Source organism: Lepidochelys kempii, chromosome 11 (assembly GCF_965140285.1).
Source record: "Lepidochelys kempii isolate rLepKem1 chromosome 11, rLepKem1.hap1, whole genome shotgun sequence".
In the NCBI taxonomy this organism is placed as follows: domain Eukaryota; kingdom Metazoa; phylum Chordata; order Testudines; family Cheloniidae; genus Lepidochelys; species Lepidochelys kempii.
The window spans coordinates 34,520,255-34,542,374 of NC_136390.1; the positions used below are offsets into that span (position 1 = coordinate 34,520,255).

The window sequence follows — 22,120 nt, forward strand, 5'->3', positions numbered from 1 at the left end:
TATATAGGAACTGCTTTCAAAACAGCATCATTCTAAGTGACAGATTTTGTGATAGTCACGTTGTGGGGGGTCTATCAAGAGAAGATTTTTAAATGTGTGTGTTTTAGTTTCTCCATTCTTCCCCTTCATGTTTCTACCTCCACACTCTGACACCTCAGTAATCTCTTCCCACTGGGCTCTGTTCAGCAAAAACACAGATTTTCATGTTTTTTGCAACTGAACCTCTAGGGGCTTCCCCACCATGGTACTTGAGTGTAATTCAGGAGACTCCGCTCTCCCCACAATGCTATCATACTTCTTTACTACTGGTTTTAGCTCTGTTCTTTGGCAGCCATGGGGCACAAACTCATTCCTCATCTTTGCAACCCAGTGTATGGCATATAATGTTTGACTGATCTTATTTGGCATCCTCAGTGAGAAAAGTTAAACTCAAACACAGGGGAGGATTCTCTACACCAAGCTGTGAGTCATGATCAGGAGCAACCTAGAAAGGAAAGTATTTCTATTATTCAAATTGGCTAGAAGATTAGTCCTTTGGATGAGGTGAGGAATTCTTGCCACATAACTTACTGTGGGTATGTCTACACTGCAGTTAGAAACCCATGGCTGGCCATTGCCAGCTGACTCAGGCTCATGGGGCTTGGGCTAAGAGGCTGTTTAATTGCGGTGTAAACATTCAAGCTATGTCCCAAAGGTTGGGCTCCAGCCCAAGCTCAAACACCTATACTGCAATTAAACAGCCCATTGGCCCACATCAGCTGGCACAAGCCAGCCGCAGGTGTCTAATGGCAGGGTAGACATACCCTGAGATGACTGGTATTGAAAGCTTTTCCAAGAATGTTCTATTGGATGCCAACCTCACCTGTATCTTGATTCACAAGGATTTATGACAGTAGAATGAGCAATATCTATGAGTATCAGAGGAGTAGCCATGTTAGTCTGGATCTGTAAAAGCGGCAAAGACTTCTGTGGCACCTTATAGACTAACAGACATATTGGAGCATAAGCTTTCGTGGGTGAATATCCACTTTGCCAGATGCATGTAGTGGAAATTTCCAGAGGCAGGTATAAATATGCAAGCAAGACAACAGCACCTGCTTTATCAGTGAATAAATACACTTTATTCATAGTGTATGAAGAAACTTGCACAAGTACAGACAGATGATATCTTCCTTTCCAAATGCAAACAGATGGACATCATACCAAATGGACTAAAGGTGAAAAATCCATTGCTATCTACATTCTGCACAGACCATAGTGAGAGATTATGCTATATACTATCAAAGAAACTGAAGAACCACCTGATAAGCATCAAAAAAGAGTTCTCCAACCTGGAGACTCTCATAAATAACCAACCTTCCATACAAACGGATTATACTAAAATAAGACAGGAGATCTACGTTACACACTTCACCTCTCTACAAAGGAAAAAGGACTGTAAGCTGTCTAAAATCCTACCTGCCACATGGGGCCACAACAGTGGTACCCCTAACTCACTCAGCAATATGGTCAATCTATCCAGCTACACAGTCAGCCTTGCAGAAGAGTCTGTCCTATCTCGGGGACATTCTTTTTGCCCCCCCGCCCCCAACATGATACAGTTCTGCGGTAACCTGGAAGCCTACTTTCGCCATCTCCAACTCAAAGAATACTTTCAAGATAACACTGAACAACGCACTGATACACAGATGAACTCCACATGGACTCCTCCTGAGGGTCGAAATGACAGTCTAGACCTATACATAGAATGCTTCCACCGATGTGCACAGGCAGAAATTGTGGAAAAACAATATAGCTTCCCTCATAACCTAAGTCGTGCAGAACGCAATGCCATCCACAGCCTCAGAAACAACCCTGACATTATAATCAAAGAGGCTGATAAAGGAGGTGCTGTTGTCATCATGAACAGGTCTGACTACCAAAAGGAGGCTGCCAGACAACTCTCCAATACTAAATTCTACAGGCCACTTTCCTCAGATCCCACTTAGGAATACACTAAGAAACTGCTCCATCTACTCAGGACACTTCCTACACTAACACAGGAACAAATCAACATACCCTTAGAACCCTGACTGGGTTATTCTATCTACTACCCAAGATCCACAAACCCGGAAATCCTGGATGCCCCATCATCTTGGGCATTGGCACTCTCACTGAAGGACTTTCCGGATATGCGGACTCTCTACTTAGACCCTATGCCACCAGCACTCCCAGCTATCTCCATGACACCACTGATTTCCTGAGAAAACTACAATGTATTGGTGATCTTCCAGAAAACACCATCCTAGCCACCATGAATGTAGAGGCTCTCTACACAAACATCCCACACACAGATGGAATACAAGCTGTCAGGAACAGTATCCCTGATGACGCCACAGCACAACTGGTTGCTGAGCTCTGTGACTTTATCCTCACGCACAATTATTTCAAATTTGGTGACAATATATACTTCCAGGTCAGTGGCACCACTATGGGCACCCACATGGCCCCAAAATATGCCAACGTTTTTATGGCTGACCTGGAGCAACGCTTCCTCAGCTCTTGTCCACTCATGCCCCTTCTCTACCTATTCTACATTGATGACATTTTCATCATCTGGACCCATGGGAAGGAAACCCTGGAAGAATTCCACCACAGTTTCAACAGCTTCCACCCCACCGTCAACCTCAGCCTGGACCAATCTACACAGGAGGTCCACTTCCTAGACACCACGGTGCAAATAAGTGACGGTCACGTTAACACCACCCTATACCGAAAACCCACCGACTGCTATGCCTACCTTCATGCCTCCAGCTTCCATCCTGGACACACCACACGATTCATTGTCTACAGCCAAATGCTGAGGTACAACAGCATTTGCTCCAACCCCTCAGACAGAGACCAACACCTACAAGATCTTAACCAAGCATTCTCAAAACTACGATACCCGCACGAGGAAATAAGGAAACAGATCAACAGAGCCAGATGTGTACCCAGAAGCCTCCTGCTGCGAGACAAGCCCAAGAAAGAAACCATCAGAACTCCACTGGCCATCACATACAGTCCTCAGCTAAAACCTCTCCAATGCATCATCAGTGATCTACAACCCATCCTGGACAATGATCCCTCACTTTCATAGGCCTTGGGAGGCAGGCCAGTCCTCACCCACAGACAACCCGCCAACCTGAAGCATATTCTCACCAGCAACTACACACCGCACCATAGTAACTCTAACTCAGGAACCAATCCTTGCAACAAACCTCAATGCCAACTCTGCCCACATATCTACACCAGCGACACCATCACAGGACCTAACCAGATCAGCCATACCATCACCAGTTCATTCACCTGCACGTTCACCAATATAATATATGCCATCATGTAACAGCAATGCCAGTCTGCTATGTACATTTGCCAAACTGGACAGTCCCTATGTAAAAGGATAAATGGACACAAATCAGATATTAGGAATGGCAATATACAAAAACCTGTAGGAGAACACTTCAATGGACACACAATAGCAGATTTATAGGTAGCCATCCTGCAGCAAAAAAACTTCAGGACCAGACTTCAAAGAGAAACTGCTGAGCTTCAGTTCATTTGCAAATTTGACACCATTAGCTCAGGATTAAAGAAAGACTGTGACTGGCTAGCCAACTGCAAAAGCAGTTTCCCCTCCCTTGGTGTTCACACCTCAGCTCTCCCTGATTGAGCTAACCTCGTTAGCCCTAGCCTGATTCTTGCTTGCATATTTATACCTGCCTCTGGAAATTTCCACTACATGCATCCAATGAAGTGGGTATACACCCACGAAAGCTTAATATCTATGAGGTTTAACTTCAGGCAACCATCTTATTTTTATGCTTGCTACTGATAGATACAATTAATAATTAGGAAAAGTGGCCCGTGTTTACTGTCTGAGACAATAATAATGTACATGATGAGCCATGTGGGTTTTGCATTTTCTGTTGAACTACTGAACAGTTTTTTGATATGCCATCAACTTCTGTCCCTGACAAGATACTAGGGAAGTACTCCAATAGGTGCAAATCAGGGTACTGCTACAGCAGTTATTTCCATTATTGCTTTATTGGTGGGATGATACTCATGAAAAACCCACAAATACATCAGTAAAGTCAAAGACTACTGTGTAGTTAATGATGAATATTTCAAGGTAACCACTGTTTCACAGTATCTTTTGCATCCCTTAACTGAGTCTCCTTTCCAGGTTGGTCAGGATTATTGCACAGTAAATCCTCTATAAATGAGCAATCATGAAGAAACACTTGCATGGGCTAGCCTTACAGCTTTTTTTGCACCATGCTAACAGGCCTTTTATTAATATGTTTTGACTCATGTGATTTGAAACAACTTGCATTATTTTTCAACCTTTATTTGTGAGCTGACTGGGCCGGCAGGAAACAGAAGAATTGTACTGGGTTATCTTTGATTATATCTAACGGTTGAGGTGTTGTACAGAACCAGCAGATGCAATGTGTTTTGTTTCTTTGTTTTTATCTTCACTCTACTTGCCCCAAAATGCCACATTCCATGTATTTTTGCTGACCATTTCAAGCTACATTGCTTTTACATATTGCATGTTCATTGGGACAGGTGTGGTACATGATTTGTGTTTCATATTCAGTGGTAGTGCTTTCACACTCATTGGAAATTCAGTTTTTCTTTCTGTCAGGCATAGGCTTGCCTTTGGAAGGAAATCTTTGAGGGATGTGATATCCTTTTTCTTACATATATTTTGATTCCGCAAGCAGTACATGTTGCAATACACTGGTCCTAGTGGCAGTCAGTGGTGCTCCTTGTACTGTGTGTCTCTCGTCCAATGGTTCAAATTGTCTCTTTTGATACTGACATGATCAACCATAAAGCAGCATGCACTTGACACTCAGAGTGGACTTTCTGCAGAAGAGATCACACTAACTATGTTAGGACGACTCCTCACCCCAAACTCATTTTTGCCTGGCATCCCTCCCCTGAAGAGAGAGTCAGACCTGTTTATGAATGAAGACATACCAAACCAATAATCAAAGAGGCAGGGATAAGTGTAGGCATGTAAGAGAACATATATGCATTATGGACTTAATCCTGCACCATTTAAATCAATGGGATTTTTTCCATTGATTTCAATAAATGTAGAATTAAAAGCCCTTTGAGTGTTTGCTGAGGGAATCTCTACATGCTTTTCCTTAACTAACCTAATACTAAAGGAGTACTTGTGGCACCTTAGAGACTAACCAATTTATTTGAGCATGAGCTTTCGTGAGCTACAGCTCACTTCATCGGATGAGCTGTAGCTCACAAAAGCTCATGCTCAAATAAATTGGTTAGTCTCTAAGGTGCCACAAGTACTCCTTTTCTTTTTGCAAAGACAGACTAACACGCTGTTACTCTGAAACTTATCTAATACTGAGGTACATGCCTCAGCATATGTCTACACTATGCAAAGCTACAACATCATAGCTATTCTGACATAACCCTTTAGTGTGTAGATGCAATCTACACCAATGGAAAATTTTTTTTCCATTGGTGTAGGAATACCCTTCCCTGATAATGGCAGTTACATCAACCGAAACATTCCTCTATCAACATAGCTGTCTCCCCCCTGGGAGTTAGCTATGTTATAGCTATTCCAGCCTATGTCAACCTAACTTTTAAAGTTAACACAATATACTTGGCTGGGTTTTTAGCCAGTTTATTATAGATCAGAGCGATGTGCAGAATGGAAAAAGATATTTTATATTTTTCCACCATATTTTCTTACATCTACGGTGAAGAAGGCAGTTTTTAAACCTATCTATATGACTGTAAGAGATAAGTCTTTGGGGCATGTAACAATGTTTCAAGATTTACATTCTGTAGACACTTAAGGAGCTTCAGGCTGCAACCTATGAGTTGGACTTATATGTATCTCTTCTTTTTGAGAAGTCCAGTGAGGAAACACTTTGTCTATAATTGGAGAAGATTGTTAATTCCTCCTTTTAGAAAGACCTGGCGGCAGATGGGTGATTTATGGCTAGCAATCTCACTAGTTAATATTCTGTCTGTAATCTCCAGTTTTTATGGAAAGAAATTGAGATGGTTTTGGTAAAGCAACTAAAAAGATATCTAGAGCCCTCAGATAGATCTAGAGATTCTTTCTTCTAACTATCATTTCTTTGGTCTTTCCTGGGTTCAGTTAAAGCCAGCTGTTCTTTACTCCAATTTACTTTATGTGGTAGGATATCAGGGAGGCCATACTTTCTAAGATGAATAAAAAGGTGACAGAGCTATGTGCAATTACTAGCAATGTACCCCTCTTGTCATCTCATCATAGGCCTGATCCAAAACACAATGAAGTCAATCAAAAGATTCTATTTTATGTTCTGTATCAGGTACCTAACCATTACACCCTCTGGGAGAATATTGGCAAAGTTCACAGGGAGGAGAGAAACAGCTGACTCTCAGGATCTATGAGAAGAAAAAAGAATAGATAATGGGAATCAATGGGATGCTTTTAAACTATGGCAGACAGGGTCAAGCAATATCTTGTGATTGATAGTATCCAGAATGGCTGACAATTCTAGAAGTTTCAGCATCATTGTTTTGCCACTGTTCATCATAAGGAGATCTTCCATCAGTTTTGGCTGTCTGACAGGAACCAGCCTGAAGCCTGACTGGAGGAATCTAGACTATCACTGAAGGCCAGGTGCTACTAAAGGCTCTTTGCAATTACTTACATAAAAACCTTACCAGAGAGAAGAGGTTCTAGACTATACAATAGTTAAGCTATGTCAGTGATGTCTGAGTTTTAGTTTTTTTGAGAACATGCCATTTAGAGCATGTTTCAGGATATTAGGACACCAGGCCAAGTTCCATCTCTAGGAAGAGTTAACGGTTTCTGTGAGCAGTGGGCCAGGGCATTTCACATGGCTTTGACCAGTTAAAAAGGACAAGGGGCAAGGTCTTAGGCAGAGGCACAAAATCCTTTCAGTGCATCTAGTGCCCCTATGTATAGGATTAGGCACATTTCTATCGCAATGGCTGGAAATACAAGATTCTTCCTCTCTGTGCCTAAAAAACTGTTTTGGAGTCACATGATTTTGGCACAATATGAAAGAGTTCCTTAAAACAGATAGCAGTCAGAGGAGGCAATCTGGGTTTTCAAGTGATTCCCCTTGGGATGAGATTTGCTGATTGCTATCATCATGGAGAAGTAGAAACTTTTGGTTTCAATCAGCACTTACGCACAGGTTTGTGTGAAATACTTTTTCTGGAATTCTCCATCCACATGCCAGCTTCCTTATTAACTTTGTGAGTTTATCTGAGAGCTATGGTGAACTGGGTGGTGGTAGGCAGTGTTTGGAAGCCTAAGTGTTGTGGACAGGAAGTGGTCTGAATGTTTTATTAGGTCATTGCCCCCTAATTCAAGGAGAGAATAATTTTTACTACTATAAAAATTAGGAAGCTGACAAGGTCCATGAGGTTTCCAGGGATAGGACAATGTAGGCGGTCTCTTTTCTAGGATGGGCAGAGTGAAAGGCCAGGCTTCAGGCTGTGACCTGTTCTTTTGAATGCAGATTTTGTTCCGATTATCTCTGTCTATCTAAGTATGTATATGGACTTCATCACTCTGAAATCGTTCAGACAATTCTTTTTGCCTTACAACACTCCTGTGAGGTAGGGAAGTATGATTTTATCCTTGTCCCAGTGGCAGATAAGACAAAGAGATGTTAATGACTTGCCCAACGTCATACATGGGAGAGCCAGGAACAGAAGCTATATCTCCTGAGTTCCAGCCCAGTGCCTTAACCACAAGACCTCCTCATGTCTCTGTGAGCTTCATAATGGATCACTGAAATGTTCACTCCTGAAAACCTCTTGGAAACGTCAACTGTTGTAGAATGTGGCTGACCATCTCATTTTTTTACTTCATGGTCAGTTCCGTGGTGAGTCATATCCTGTCTTCATTATGGAATGAAGGCAATCAGTGGTAGAAAGATTAGTAATTATCCTGTTTGTGAGACTTTAGCCCACGAAACAATGCAATGAACTATTGATAGAAGATTAGTTTATTCATATGCTCAAGCCTTATAAGTCTCTTCTGTTGGATCTCTCGATTAGTTGTAGATTTTTGGTCATTAGCCAATATTACAATAGACAAGGGAAAAACAACTTCCCAGTTCCCAGTCTATTCATATTTGAGGTATGTTTTGTCTCTCTCAAGTAAAACTGAGTAGGAAACTGTCCTGAATTTTTTTTAATTTTTATTTTTTGAGATTTTTCAGAAAATTTCCCATTATGCATCAAAAGTTTCTGTTGCAGCTGGCATGTTCCTGCAAAAAGTTTCAGTTTCAACAAATGGGCATTTTCAGAAAAAAACCTCTCTGTTGGAAAATTGCCACTCAGTTCTAATCTCAGCCAATTCATTTACGGGTTAATGATCCATACTCTTGCAATTTGGGTACAGTTCAGATGTGATAGAGAAATCAGTGTAGTTAATGGCTCTGGTCAGGATGGAGTTAAGTTAACCTCACTTTGGCTTGTGAAATGTGAATTGTTCTCTTATCTTTCTGGAATGTACATAGACAGCACATGATGGTAGCATCACTTTGGGCTTGAGAAGTGATTGTATCAGGAGGATAAGCAAATGTAGGCTGTGTTGAAACAGTTGTACCACACAATATAAAACTGAGAAATCTCCGTGCACTACCAGCTGGTGAAAGCTGCCTTTTTGATACAGTACCATTTATGGCCCTTATCCTGCATATAATTAGGCATGTGCTTTTCTTTACGCACACAACTAGCACCATTGCAGCCAATGAGACTAGTCACATGTGTCAAAATTAAGCATATTCATAGTACTTGCAGGAGAAGGGCCTAAAATGTATATTGGAAGAAATGATGACCTGTTATCCCCTTTTATAGTATTAAATCCGAAAATAAAAAGTAAAACTTCCTCCAGTCTATATCTGAAATTTTAATTAAAATACATGTTTGGGCAAACCCTTCCCAGAGCATGGTCCACTTATTCTGGACTTTCTTTTAGGTAAAATAAACCAATACATCTATCGTGATGCACAGAAAAATCCATGGGAAAGTGAGGGTTAGAAGAAACACATGAATAATTGAAAAAAGGATCTTCGGATATTAAATATTGCTTCTTTCTATAAGGAGAAGTACAGTCATGCTGTTATCAGTAGGTACTGGACTGATAATATTGGAAGGAAGTGGAAAACATAAGGAGAAAAGAATACAAGAAAAACAGAACAGGATAGTCTGAAAAATTCTAGAACATAATGAAACAATCCCTTTGAATCTCAGGGACTGGCAGGAGCTTTCATCATAAATCATCTTTTGTAACTAACTTTGCCAGTGAATAAAACAACAGCATGATTCAAATTATGCCTATTCTGTAGACTCAATAATTTGATCCAGATTAAAGTAAATCCTAAATACTGTTTATCCAATCCATGCAAAATTATATTATCAGTACAACTGTTTTATCAAAATACATTATGCAATGCATCAAAATCAAAGAGACGTAGAAGTGAAGCAGAGAGGAACAAATGAATCATGTTCTCAGCATCTTTCACCACCAGAGCTTGAAGGTTACTTCTATGTTCAGTCATCTAACATGAACATGAAATATCTCCTTATTTTCAGTAAAAAATTGCAGGATTTTTTTTTAAAGAAAGCAAGTGGTTTTTATCTAAGTACAGTATTATTTCTTAGGTGAAAAGTTAATTTGTTTTCCCTGAATTCTTAAATTATTAGTGCTGACATGTAAAAGCATTTTTGAAACAATATTCATATTAGTTATTTATATCATATACATAAATTTCATGTTTCAAAGAAGGAAAATCATTTTAGACTTTATTTTTACTCAGATTTCAGTGATGGAACGGGGGAAGGGGCGGGAGAGAGGGAAAAGAGACAGGATCAAATTCTGCCTTTAGATATTCACACAGAACTCCAGTTGAAGTTGGCAGGATTCACACACACTTGCCTGAGGACAGAATTGGTCCCTGTGGATGTAAATACAGAGATTTCATGCAAGTTCAAACTCTCAAAACCACATGCCAGTCCATTGCATATGGTCATGGTTTAGAGCTGGAAAACTTTGTCAGTACTTGCTGCTAACATGCATATGGGGTTTGAACTAAAAGCATTCACATAAAAGGAAAATGGAGAATGATCAGCATGGCAAGTTTATCAGAGTGTGACATTTCTACAGAGCAACTATCTAATGAATATCATATGCATATGATCTTTTTTCAACAGAGAAGTTTGATTAGAGTTGTGGGATAAAACTGTCTAATAAATGTGGCAACATCAAGCAGTTTTATTTGTTTTGCCCCACTTCTGATTCAATTTAGGTGCCTTTCTCTTTGTTATCTACCAGCTCATCATGCAAAAAGGTTACAACTAAAAATAGAAAACATTAAACAAGCTCTAAACCCAACAGATAACATGGATATTCTCCACACTTTACACTGGAATTAAATTTGATACAAATACCTCCTGCTCTTACCAGTGGATGGTGTTATTCCATGTATTTAGGAATGAAGCAGACAGGAAAGAGATAAATCTTTCATAAGTACAACATAAATCAGACAACTGGCATATCAACCTTGAATTGATGTGTAATTTATTCAAACAAACATACATTAAAAGTAAATTAAATGATTGTCAGACTTGAGAGAGAGAATAGCATGAGAGAGTAAGAAATAAAACATAACAAACAAGCCACTAATCTGGACTGTTATTGTTTCATATTTTATTTAAAACAAAACCTTCATACTGCCTCACAATCATATTGATGTAGGTGGGGCTGTTTAATCCATTTAATTTGTATTTCACATAAATGACAAATCCAAGACAACTCCCAACACACCGATTTCTGTATTATGCAAAAGTTTAACCAGACAACATCCAATTTGTGGGTACTGTTTCACATCCAGTCACATCCAGTAATCAAAGGTGAATGAGTTCCTTTTAAGGTGCACTCCTGCTATTTAATATCTTCAGAAGTACTGTGATGGACTAGAGTCAGACCTACTCCAACTCAAGGGCTGGATTCAGCACAATAGTGAGCATCTCAAACCCCACTGACTTCAGTGAGAGTTAGGGCCATTCAGTAACATATATGATCAAGCTCTGATGCTGCCTTTCCACTAGTTTAACCTCAGAGAGGCTTGTTCAAACACCACCTGTCCTGTTCTGGGGTATGAATTCTCCCCTGAGGTGCAGCAATGCCTGTGGAAGTGTGTCTGAGTGTGTGCGTGTGGGCAATGGGGGATTGATTATAGGTTGTTGCCCATAAAATCTGCTTTTATGTAACAGTAACCAAGAAGTCAAGCTGTCAGTGATTGAGCCCTAAATGCCTTATCAAATCATTGCCCTTATCTACTGACATAAGGTGTGCACTCTTCCAATTTATTCACAGAGAAACAACCACCCCTCTGGAAGATTTTATATTTAAGGCAACACTAGTAAGGGTTTAATTTCTATTTACACGTACTGAAACTTGTGGAGATTCTTTTCCTTCCAACCATTTAGAAAGCTAGGCAAGGTCTCAGATCTATCAGTCTTAGAATACCTTAGGAAGTTATCTGAGCTTGTATTATGCCATTGATGGCTTGAACATGAGTGATTCAACTTCTCAGAAAGGAGATTTCTGTCTTTTGGAAAAAAAGCAGAGCAAGTGGATGCCTACTTCTGCTAATGATGTTATTTCCTTTTAGCATGCCATAGTCTGTAGCTTGATATAAGACTTATTTACAGTATTCTGTCAGTGTCTATAATCAAGTGTCAAGGGTAAAAAGTATAGATCTTGGATCCTGGCACTTCTTTCTAAAATAGAAAAACACTGAATTGCAGAATGGTTAATTCTGTGATGGCTTTCAGCAAAGACATGGAGATTGGTGGGTGGGAGCAGTTGTTATTCAGGCTATTTTCTGATTAGAACTCCTCTCTTTTGGGATGCCAACTAATCCACTTTCCCCACCTCCAAAATACATGTTACACTGTACTAGTGCTGTGTCATTCAATGCTGAAAAAGGGCCTCACTCTGTACTGATTTTATGCAAGTGTAATGCTGTATATTCCAACTGAGTTACACTGGTGTGAAACTGAGGTGCCTGGATCAAGGGGAATGTTTAAAAGTAATCCTGAAAAAGCTGCATTTGGAGCAAGTGTTCTTAAGATTCTCTCTCCTGCTCCACTTTCTTTTTTTTAGCCCATAGCACCCAGCAGTGGTTCCCAACCTGTGCCGTGTGTACCAACACTAGGAGTTCAATACTTAGTACTATTGGCAAGATTTTCAAAGTGACTAGTGATTTGGAGTGCGCCAGGTTTTGGATGCCCAACTTTGGTGCTGAGCATCCATTCTCTGAAAACCAGGTACCTTTAAAACATCCCAAATCTGGCACCCAAAAAGTGAAGCACTCACCACAATTACTAACCATAAAAAAAATATATTGGCCATTGTCTTTTCCTCACCATCTGTGCCACACCACTGGCTGCCTCCCACGTTAATCATGGAACTCCATGTTAACAATGGAATCTGGGCTGCTCCAAACTTTCAGGTGGCCATAGCATGCTGTAAATATTTATGCAGAACTCCCTTGGGTTTCAGTGGGCTGCTCAACGTAAAAACTGATGGTGTGCTATGATCCAAAGACTGTGAAACTGAGATTTTGAGAAGGGTTAATGTACAACTAAATTAGAAGTGGTGGAGAATAGCAAGAATTGAGTCTACTGACTTGATACAGTTTCTCCAAAAGGAGGAAAGTGATGTCTTATGGGTCTATGCTACATTGCACTTTATAACAGGACACTGCTATGTGACATCTTGTTTCAACACCATGTGATGACATGGATTGGGAACCTGGGCTTGTCTCCAGGGCAAAAAGTAAACCTGCGAGAAAGAAACATAACCTAGCATTGCCAAAATTATGAGAATCGTTTCATTCTAGACCCCTAGGACTTTGTGATGTTAGTTTCCAAAAGTAGAATTACATACCATATTCATGTCAATGCCATTGGTGTACGTCCACGCATGCTGGAAGTACTCCTCGAGTCGCTGCCGCAAAGGGTTGGGGATTTGATGAAAGCGTATAAACTCTTTTACTCGCAGCATCTGCATGTGATACCGTGCAGTTCCCGAATACAGTCTTTGGATTATTGCAGATACATTTCCAAAAATACTCGCATACATTAATGCTGGATTAGATAGAAACAAACCAACAGTTAGCTAATATCACTACATTCTGCACACAACACAGCTGTTATTACTGCAGAGACTAGTATGGAAAACAGGTCAGATCAGATCTAGTAACATTTTGGTCTTTTAAACAGAAACTGGATTTGATATTGCCTGATGTAAGAAAAACATTCATAGCTTGTTAATTGTCTGAGTATGTTAATGGCAAACTTCACAGAAGGAACATTCACTGAAAGAAGTTTTACAAATATTAGCTAAACACGATTGCAATGTTTGGTTTTGAAGATTTTTAGTTCTGATCCTGTGAAGATTATGCACCTGTGGCTTAACTTTACCAGCCTATAGACTTCAACAGGACTGCTTGCAGTGGGTAAAAGTAAGCAGGCACATGAGGTTTTGCAGGCTTGGGGCCTAAAACTGAAGTAGAGTGCGACCGTGATTATCTAAAGGCTATTGGGAGGTTAGTTTGAGTAACAGGTTCTTGTTCAATCTAATTAAATGTTATAGGGGGACAAGATCAAGTTTCATATAATGCAGAGTTTTAAATAACAGAGGTTGAAATAACGGAGACTGGATGGACTGCTGGCTGTTTGTAGCCAAATCTCAATTTTGTATTTTAAAATCTGTAATAATATGATAAATGTTTGGAGCCATTCCAGACACATGCTCCTGACATAAATAAAAAATAGAATCAGATGTAAGTGTCTTTAGGTTAAATAGCTCCAATAACTCACTGCAAACTCATCTCTTTATCCTGTAAAGCAATTTGCTTATAAGGACACATGCCTATGTAGAGCACCACTGACATAAATAGGACTCTGTGGGTGGCTCCTTTGCAGGATCAGGATCTAAGGCTGGTTTTAGTGCATTCGATTTCTACTCCTTAAAATTCCTGTTTTTGGTAACTCAATAGATTTTGTTAAATTTCCAAATGAGAGACACAGCACCACCAGTTTATAGTAATCATTTTGATTTTTTTTTCCTGGAAAGACAAAGAGAAGACACTGCCTTTCATCTAAGGGAGAAAAGCTAACGTGATGTTAGTTCCTTTAATGTTACATCAAAGCTCTAGAACTTCAATGAGAATTTCAATGCTGCACCTTGACTACCAATCCCTAAACTAATTCAATCTGATTTAAAAATAAGCTCTACTAAAACAATAGTTTTCCATAAAAAGGTGGTTCTGTCTTTAAAGACATTGGCTACTGCTGCTATGAAGTCTCAATTTTTGTGAAGAATACCTTAACATTACATATTTTTCCTTTAGCAGTTGTTATTAACAGAAGCAGAGACTCTATGGTGGGTTAATGGATCAGAAAAGCAAGTCAGAGGAACATAGGAACTGCCATACAAATCATACCAATAGTCCATCTGGCCCAGTATTCTGTCTCTTACAACAGCACTTCTAGTAAAGTATCAAATACTTCAGAGGAAGGTGGAAGAAAACCTGTATTGGACAACCATGGAACAACTTATCCAGTGGGGAAGTCTCTTCCTAACCCCCTCAGTTAGTGCTTGACTTATGCCCTGATGGAGGAGCACTTGTATCCTTTCTGAATAGTTTTTTATAGTTTTTAACATAACTTCATGTGCCATATAAAAGTCTAATCTCATTAAACTATAGACTTTAAACAATATGTGGTAGAAATGAATTCCACAGATTAATTTTATGTTCAGTAAAAACAAAAGTATTTCCTTTATCACCTCTAAATATAATGCTTTTCAACTTCATTGACTATTCCATTATTTGTACATTATGAAAAAATGTAAATAGGAGTAACCCAGTATACCTTTTTTATATAGTTCGTTTTGTTATATATTTATCATATCACCTTTCCTAAATTAAATGGTCCAATCTTTTCATGCTCTTCTCCTTCAGAAGTCTATCTAGGCTTCAAATGATTCTTGTTGCCTATCTTAACTTTATAAGGGCTACGTGTGTTAAAATCTACATATATATTCAGAAAATACACATATAATTATATTTGTAAAAGCAGCCATGCTATTATTGTTCCTACAGTTCTTTAGTTGTAGACTTTTTAAAGGAAAACTGAACCTTGGCAGTTTCATTTTAAAAAAACAGCAGCATTTAATTTCTGCGGTATATGAAAGCATTTAGCCAAGAGACCTCACTTGAAATTTTTTTTCCTGAGAGTTTTAATTGAGTACCCTGTCGTAACATGTACTGTATTTTTCATGTGTTCCCATCAGACTAAATACTATTGTTCTTAGACTGTTGTCACACAAAGTTTCCTCTGAAGACAAAATGGATTTTTTTCTGATAAAGAATTGAGTAAGGATAGGAGGATTTGGCCATACTCAATGGTTCTCATGTGCACTGTCACAACTATTTACAGTAGTAAAAGGTCATAAGAAATAAAGTGAGACCAATTCTATACTGCTTGCTGCTTTCTGTTGCCAAGTGGTGAGAGCACCAGGTGTATGTTTGTCCTCCTCTTCTTGTATTTGATACAAACTCTCTAATACATTCCCTGTAGGTGAGTGTGCTGGCTCAGAATGGAGGAAGTAAGGAATATGAGAATATTACATGATCAAACATAACTCAGTGCATGATGTGGTCTCTGTAAGGCAACTGCTAGAAAGAGGGAACCAGAGAATTTCCGGGAGAATTTGTTGGTGGTGACAGGCTCTTACAGAGTATGTAACAGACTGTTGAAGTTTGCCAATGAAGTTTCTGCATGAGTGATGCACTTAAAAACACAATGTAAAAAGTGATGAGCAGGGCAGAGAACGTGTAGAACCTGATCCTGCAGCAATGAGAGTAATGTTGTTTGGATGCCAAGTAACCTCTGCTTTGAAACGTCAGTAAGGCCAAAGAGTCATATCATTGATATGTGGAACATTGTACTTTAGCCTAAGACTCCTCAGATTCACCTATCCTCCTCCTACAGCAGGGCCCTTTTTTATCATCTGCTCTTGAGAGTCAGGAAGTGGGTTCACAAAGGCTTTGAGACTTATTTCTACTCAGTACTGAGGACACTGTCTAGTGTACAGCCTCATAAGTGCCTGTCCACAGTATCTGCTCACACTAGCAAATGAAACTCTTTCCTCTCACAGCTGCTCATGGTGCAAGGGCTGGCAGGATCAAGGCCCAAATAGGGCTGGATCTGCTCCTGTGTGTGCACTTGACAACACTTCCCATGCAACAGGACAAACATCCACACAACACAGGCAGATCAATGGAATCTTGTGGCTTTTCAGCTATCACCTGTCAAAGCTTGGAACTGGAACCCACAATCAGGAGAGGAGCAAAGCAAATACTCAAATGGTCCGTCCTCTCAATTTTCAACTTTTGACACTTGAGGGGCTTGGTCATATTGGGGCTTATTTGCCAATGTGCTATCTGTTTAAAAAACTTTTTTTCTTTGTCATAAATCAACTGTTTTCAACTAGATGGAAGCTGCTTATTCTGAAAAAAGTCATTTCAGATCGTAATACCACCATGAATAGTGGCCAATACCAGAATTTTAATGCTGATTGTGCAGTGTTACAGCTGCAGGTAGGAATATGGGCTGCATATATTAATGAATGTATTGTGCACATTTGGAAGTCTCACCTGAGCATAAAAAGTGCTCAAATAAGCATTTTCTAATGAGAAAGGGTTGTATTTTGTTTTTTAAACACTCAGAGATCTCCTTTTGGCCCCAATTCAACAAGGGACTTCCTGCACCAGCGGTCTTATAGAAGTCAAGGTTCTACTAATGTGTTTAAAGTCAGGCACATTCTTCAGAAACTTATAGAATTGGAGCCTTTGTCTTTCCATATCTATATATATTTCATGGAGACAATTCCATACCTGAGACTCCACGACACAGCATGATATGCTATAAATATATATTTATGTATCATTTTTTTCATTTATCTGTCTTCCTCCCTCCATGTTTATAATTTAACAAACTCACTCTATTGTATCCATTGTTCAAATCTGAGTTAAACATAAAAGTAAAATAAAAAATACTTACAGCCAATTAACATGACACAAATGGAAAAGATTTTCTCTGAGTTGGTGTTAGGAGATACATTTCCAAATCCTACGCTTGTCAGACTGCTGAAGGTAAAATAAAGTGCTGTAACATATTTGTCCTTGATGGATGGTCCAGAGCTTTGATCAGTCACATTGTAGGGTTTTCCTAATTGTTCTCCTAGAGAATCCAACCAGCCAATTTTTTTAATCAAGTAAGGCCTTTCTACATTCCCAATGGCATACCAAATGCAAGCAAGCCAGTGTGCAATTAGTGCAAATATGCACATAAGTAGCATCAGAACTGCAGCACCATATTCTGAATATCTGTCCAATTTCCGTGCAACCCTCACCAAACGCAGCAGCCTAGCTGTCTTCAGAAGACCGATTAACGTTGTTGTCTGCGAAAATAAGACACAGACATTAGAAACTGATTTTCATCGCTAGCAAGCATACTCCAAAATGGCAAACATGAACAAGCCAGCCTGAAGTGGGTAAAGAAAAAAGATGGTAATTTATTAGAAGCAAAAAAGTTTAAGTGATAGCAACCTATTTCAATTTAATGTTGATTTAATTTCCTCTCACAGCCTCCTACATGATTATAATGTAAAATATACTGAGGAAATGAACTGTCTGATGTGTTTTGTTAATGGTTAAAGATGGCATAACTTATCATTGTGATGTCTAGAATCATTTGAACATTGTATCTGACCTATTTTCCTAACTTCGTAAGGTGACAAAATATTAGAATGCTACATATCATCAATGGCATATGGCATGGGAAATCTAGTCCTACCTTTGTGCAGCAGAACTGCACCAAGTTCCACTGCCACCCTAGGCAGACGGGTGGGGTTTGCCCCTCACTCTACAATTACCCAGCACTCTCTTGTTGGCATTTACCAGTTCCTATCCATTATTCAGTCATTTTATATGCTTGTGGCTAGTGCCCTTTAAAATAGATTATCAAGAACACTATAAAGAGTAACTATAGAATTTCAAATAGAGAATTTAGCAACAAATATTTTGGCTACCCATTAAGTTTATGCGTGTAATATTAAAGCGTAGTAAATGTCAGACAAAGTTTTCTGTATGCATCGATAATACATAACATTTAACAAGTTCTCTTAGCTTTATGAAAGGTTCTGGTGGGAATACTCTGCATATTAAAGTTTCCTCTCACTAAGTACTAAGCTAGTTATTAATGTTTTATTAACCCTCTCTATATTTTATGTGTTTCAGAGTGAGATCACAACAATATTGTCAACCCCTACATGCAAAACATGTGCTGCATGTGCAACATTTGTAAAAGGACAGTAACAGCATGTTTATAACAAATCCACCACTGTTCTATTACGACACCACATGGTGATAATTGGGTGACAACAGCTGATTAAGCTACCGCTATGTGATGGTAATGCCAAAAATTATGAAGTTGGCAGCTGAATCAAAGTCCACTGTGGGTGTAACAAATCAGTGCAGATGGTTTAATGACATCATATTTCTTCTAGACTTATTCCTGGACTAAATAAATGTGTAATTATCGTGCAGTCTGTTATTCATGAAGTATAATATGAAGGACACTCTTGAATTAGAACATAATGATGCAATAAATAGAAGAAGAAAAAACAATGTATCGATGATTGTTTTCTGATTACAGGAATTGGAAGGAAGGTGGTGCAGGGTAATTAATTTTTGCCTAAGATTCTGTTGACAGAGAATAATTTCAGTCAATACTTCAGTTGCATTATGATGGATGAGGCTGAACTGAGAGTGATTTCAACATCTGAGAAGTTCACTAAGGCCCCAGATCCTGTGAAAACCTATGCATGTGCTTAACCTTGCATATATTGACTTTAATATAAGCACATGTGTAAATCTTTATAAAGACTAGGGTCTAATGTTTTAGGACTCTGTCCTGTCCCACTTACACACATGAGCAATCCTCAGGCAAATAGCTTAATTGGTTTCAATGAAATTATTTGTAGGTGCAGTCATGGCTTTGCCCCATTGTACTGCCACGGGAACACACAGAAGGCAGACTGGCACAGTCTGCATCCCCCCTTGCACCAAGACAAAAGCACCTAGTGCCAGAATGATATCTGGTACAGCATACTTCCCGCAGCATGTTTGTCATGCCAATGCTCCACGCACTGCTTGCCCCAGGCCACCCATTCCCACCAGTTTCCCCAGAGGATGTAGCAGCACTGTGGAAGCTGTTCCCCTCCCTGAACTGCTTGCTACCTGATTTCTTAAAATCTTGCCTGGCTGCACAAACCGGGCCACTGACTGGCCCTGTGAGAGTAAGGATTTGCTGGATAACCACTTAATTTTTATTTGGCAGCTGTTCAGGGTTCACTGTGGGTCAGCATAATATAGTTACAACATCACATGCACAGCTATTGAGGTTACAGATTTAAATTAGCTAGAGCCTGATTCAGAGCCCCTGGAAGTCAATGGCTTTTCACTGGGCCCTTAATAGGCAACACCACTCTTTCAGTTACCTTGCTTCAGGAAAGCAAATTCACATTTTGATTACAAATAAAAAAAATCCATCAGAGATGAAAGAGCTTTGCTGTCAGTAGTGAGCTACTTTTATATTCAGCTAGGCTGAGGTGACACCGATTCATTTTATTAGCCAATAAATCTAGCAGTCTTGATACTTTTGATTCACTTGGTCAATGGGCTAAGTGGCCTTTTAAAATTAGATGGTCCTGAATCCTCTTGCTATGGTCAGGACTTGGCTAAGGAGGTGATATTCTTCGAGTACGTTATGTAATTACCAAATAGTCACTCTGGCCATGCTTACAGTACTGACTGTACTCTCACATAACCAAAAATACAAAGAGGACACTATTTAAAAAAATGGAAAGAAATCCAAACCAATGGCTATTTTATAAAGATGAAAAAAAATGCATATTTTTGAAAAGCACAGATGTTTAGTAGAAATATCACAGTTACTACAAGGCACTCATAGTAAAAATCATTGTTTCACCTCGTGCATCAATATCTTGGAAGTCAGAGATTTTCTTAAATGAATGAACAACACTTCGTTCTCCCTATGCCATCGCTTCAGCTTAATACAAGTCAGCTTTGTTAAGAACTTTACTTTAATGGACATATTCTAAACACACTACCTAAACCAAATTGTTGTACTGTACCCCATACTTGTAAATATTTTCTGGTACTGATGAATATCTTTTCATTTTCAAAGGTCTATACAGAGACCATCTTCAGGGGTTCTCAAACTTCACTGCACCTCAACCCCCTTCTGACAACAAAAATTGACCCCAGGAGGGGGGACTAAAACCTGAGCCCACACGAGCCCTGCCCCCCTTGGTGGGGGTCCAGGGCCCAAGCCCAAGGGATTCAGCCCTGGGCAGGGGGGCTTGTAATCTGAGCCCTGTCACCCAGGGCTGAAGCCAATGCCTGAGCCCCGCTGCCCAGGGCTGAAGCCCTTGGGCGTTGGCCCCAGGCGGTAGGGTTTGAGCATCAGCTTTGGCCCCAGGCAGTGGAGCTCAGGCTTCAGCCCCAAGCTCCAGCAAGTCTAACACCAGCTCTGGTGACCCCATTAAAATGGGGTTGCAACCCACTTTGGGGTCCCAACCCACAGTTTGAGAACCACTGATCTATATGTAAAAGATGGTGAACCCCCACATACTTCCTGGACGGCTTCTGACATTTGGTTTGCAGGAATTACATTGCTTCCTGATCCAGAAGGCTATACATTTTAACTTTTATAAGGGCTCAGATCCATGCTTAAAACCATGATCATAACATTCAGATAATAACTCATAGGCCATCTCTGTATGGCTGTGCCCACAACAAGGGCTTATGTGAGCTCACCCCCAAATTGTAACGGTCAATTCAGATTGTTAGGAAGGACTATTTGATACTGTTCCTGAGAAGCTTGAGAGAGATACATGTTTATAAACTTCTGCCTACCATCAATTTAGAAAAAATCCTGCTAATCACATTGGTTCACAGTTAGTTTATCTTCTGGGGAGTATGACGTTGAGTATATCTTATAAAATCCGTACCCATTAGTTATAGGTTTTCCTCAACTCCGCTTACGGTCTCATTCCTCCCTACTGAGGTTAGTTTAGATCCTCAACTGATTTATGACAATTTCCAGAGCCATGATGTTGAACTGATTTATGTTGGAGGCCAACTGATGATGGAATGACTAGAAACAGGAAGATCCATTAGTCTGTCTGATTGAAGAGGCATCATTTGGAAGGTATTACTGGTATTCAGTTGTTTGGAAGACTGAGTTGGGATTAGCTAATTATCTGCACACATGGTGTTCATTCTGAGCGTAAAGCCATTATAACTCAAACCTTGCTGGTTAGATCCCTCATCTTGTTTTGGTGGTTTTATTTTCTTAGAAATATATACATTAATAATAATAATATTATTTTGATCATGTCAGGTCCTATTTGTCTTTTTTAAAAACTAAATAACCCTTGATGTGTATGCGTAGCTCAAGCTGATCCTTACAGTGTATTTATCTACACTGTATTTCCTCTGTCACCACGTTTACCAGCTTCCTAGTGTTGTAAGGTCCTTCTGAAGTTCCTCAAAATCTTCTTTAGAATAGACTAGCTTAAATCATTTTGTGTCACCTGCAAATTTTGGCACCTCTTTGTTCATCTCTTTTCTAGATCATGAATAAACATATAAAATAAGAGCAAGCCTACTAAAGATCCTTGAGGAAAACCACTATTAACCTCTTTCTCTGTTTAAACCATTTTCTAATCCATAATAGAGCTTTGCCTCACCCTGTGATTTCTCAGTTTGCTAAATAGTCTCTTCTGAGGACTTTGTCGAAGTTGAAAACCTTTCTGCTGTATGTGTCATCATTGTCCTTCGCACCAATATCTTCAGTAATGAATGAATATTAGTCATTTACAATAGGGCATTTATTCTCAAACTGTGGT

At 39.5% G+C, this 22,120-nt stretch overlaps 1 protein-coding gene across 9 annotated transcripts in view; it reads right to left on the reverse strand.

Annotated features, from left to right (window-relative positions):
- KCNH7 (potassium voltage-gated channel subfamily H member 7) overlaps positions 1 to 22,120 on the reverse strand; it is a 343,750-nt gene that overhangs the window by 38,917 nt on the left and 282,713 nt on the right. For all 9 annotated transcript variants that reach the window (XM_073305646.1, XM_073305643.1, XM_078847950.1 and 6 more), the window contains 2 exons: positions 17,185 to 17,584; positions 13,001 to 13,200 (listed from right to left, as the gene is read on the reverse strand). In XM_073305646.1, coding sequence (XP_073161747.1) covers positions 13,001 to 13,200; positions 17,185 to 17,584 — 600 coding nt within the window. The remainder of the gene's footprint in view (positions 1 to 13,000; positions 13,201 to 17,184; positions 17,585 to 22,120) is intronic.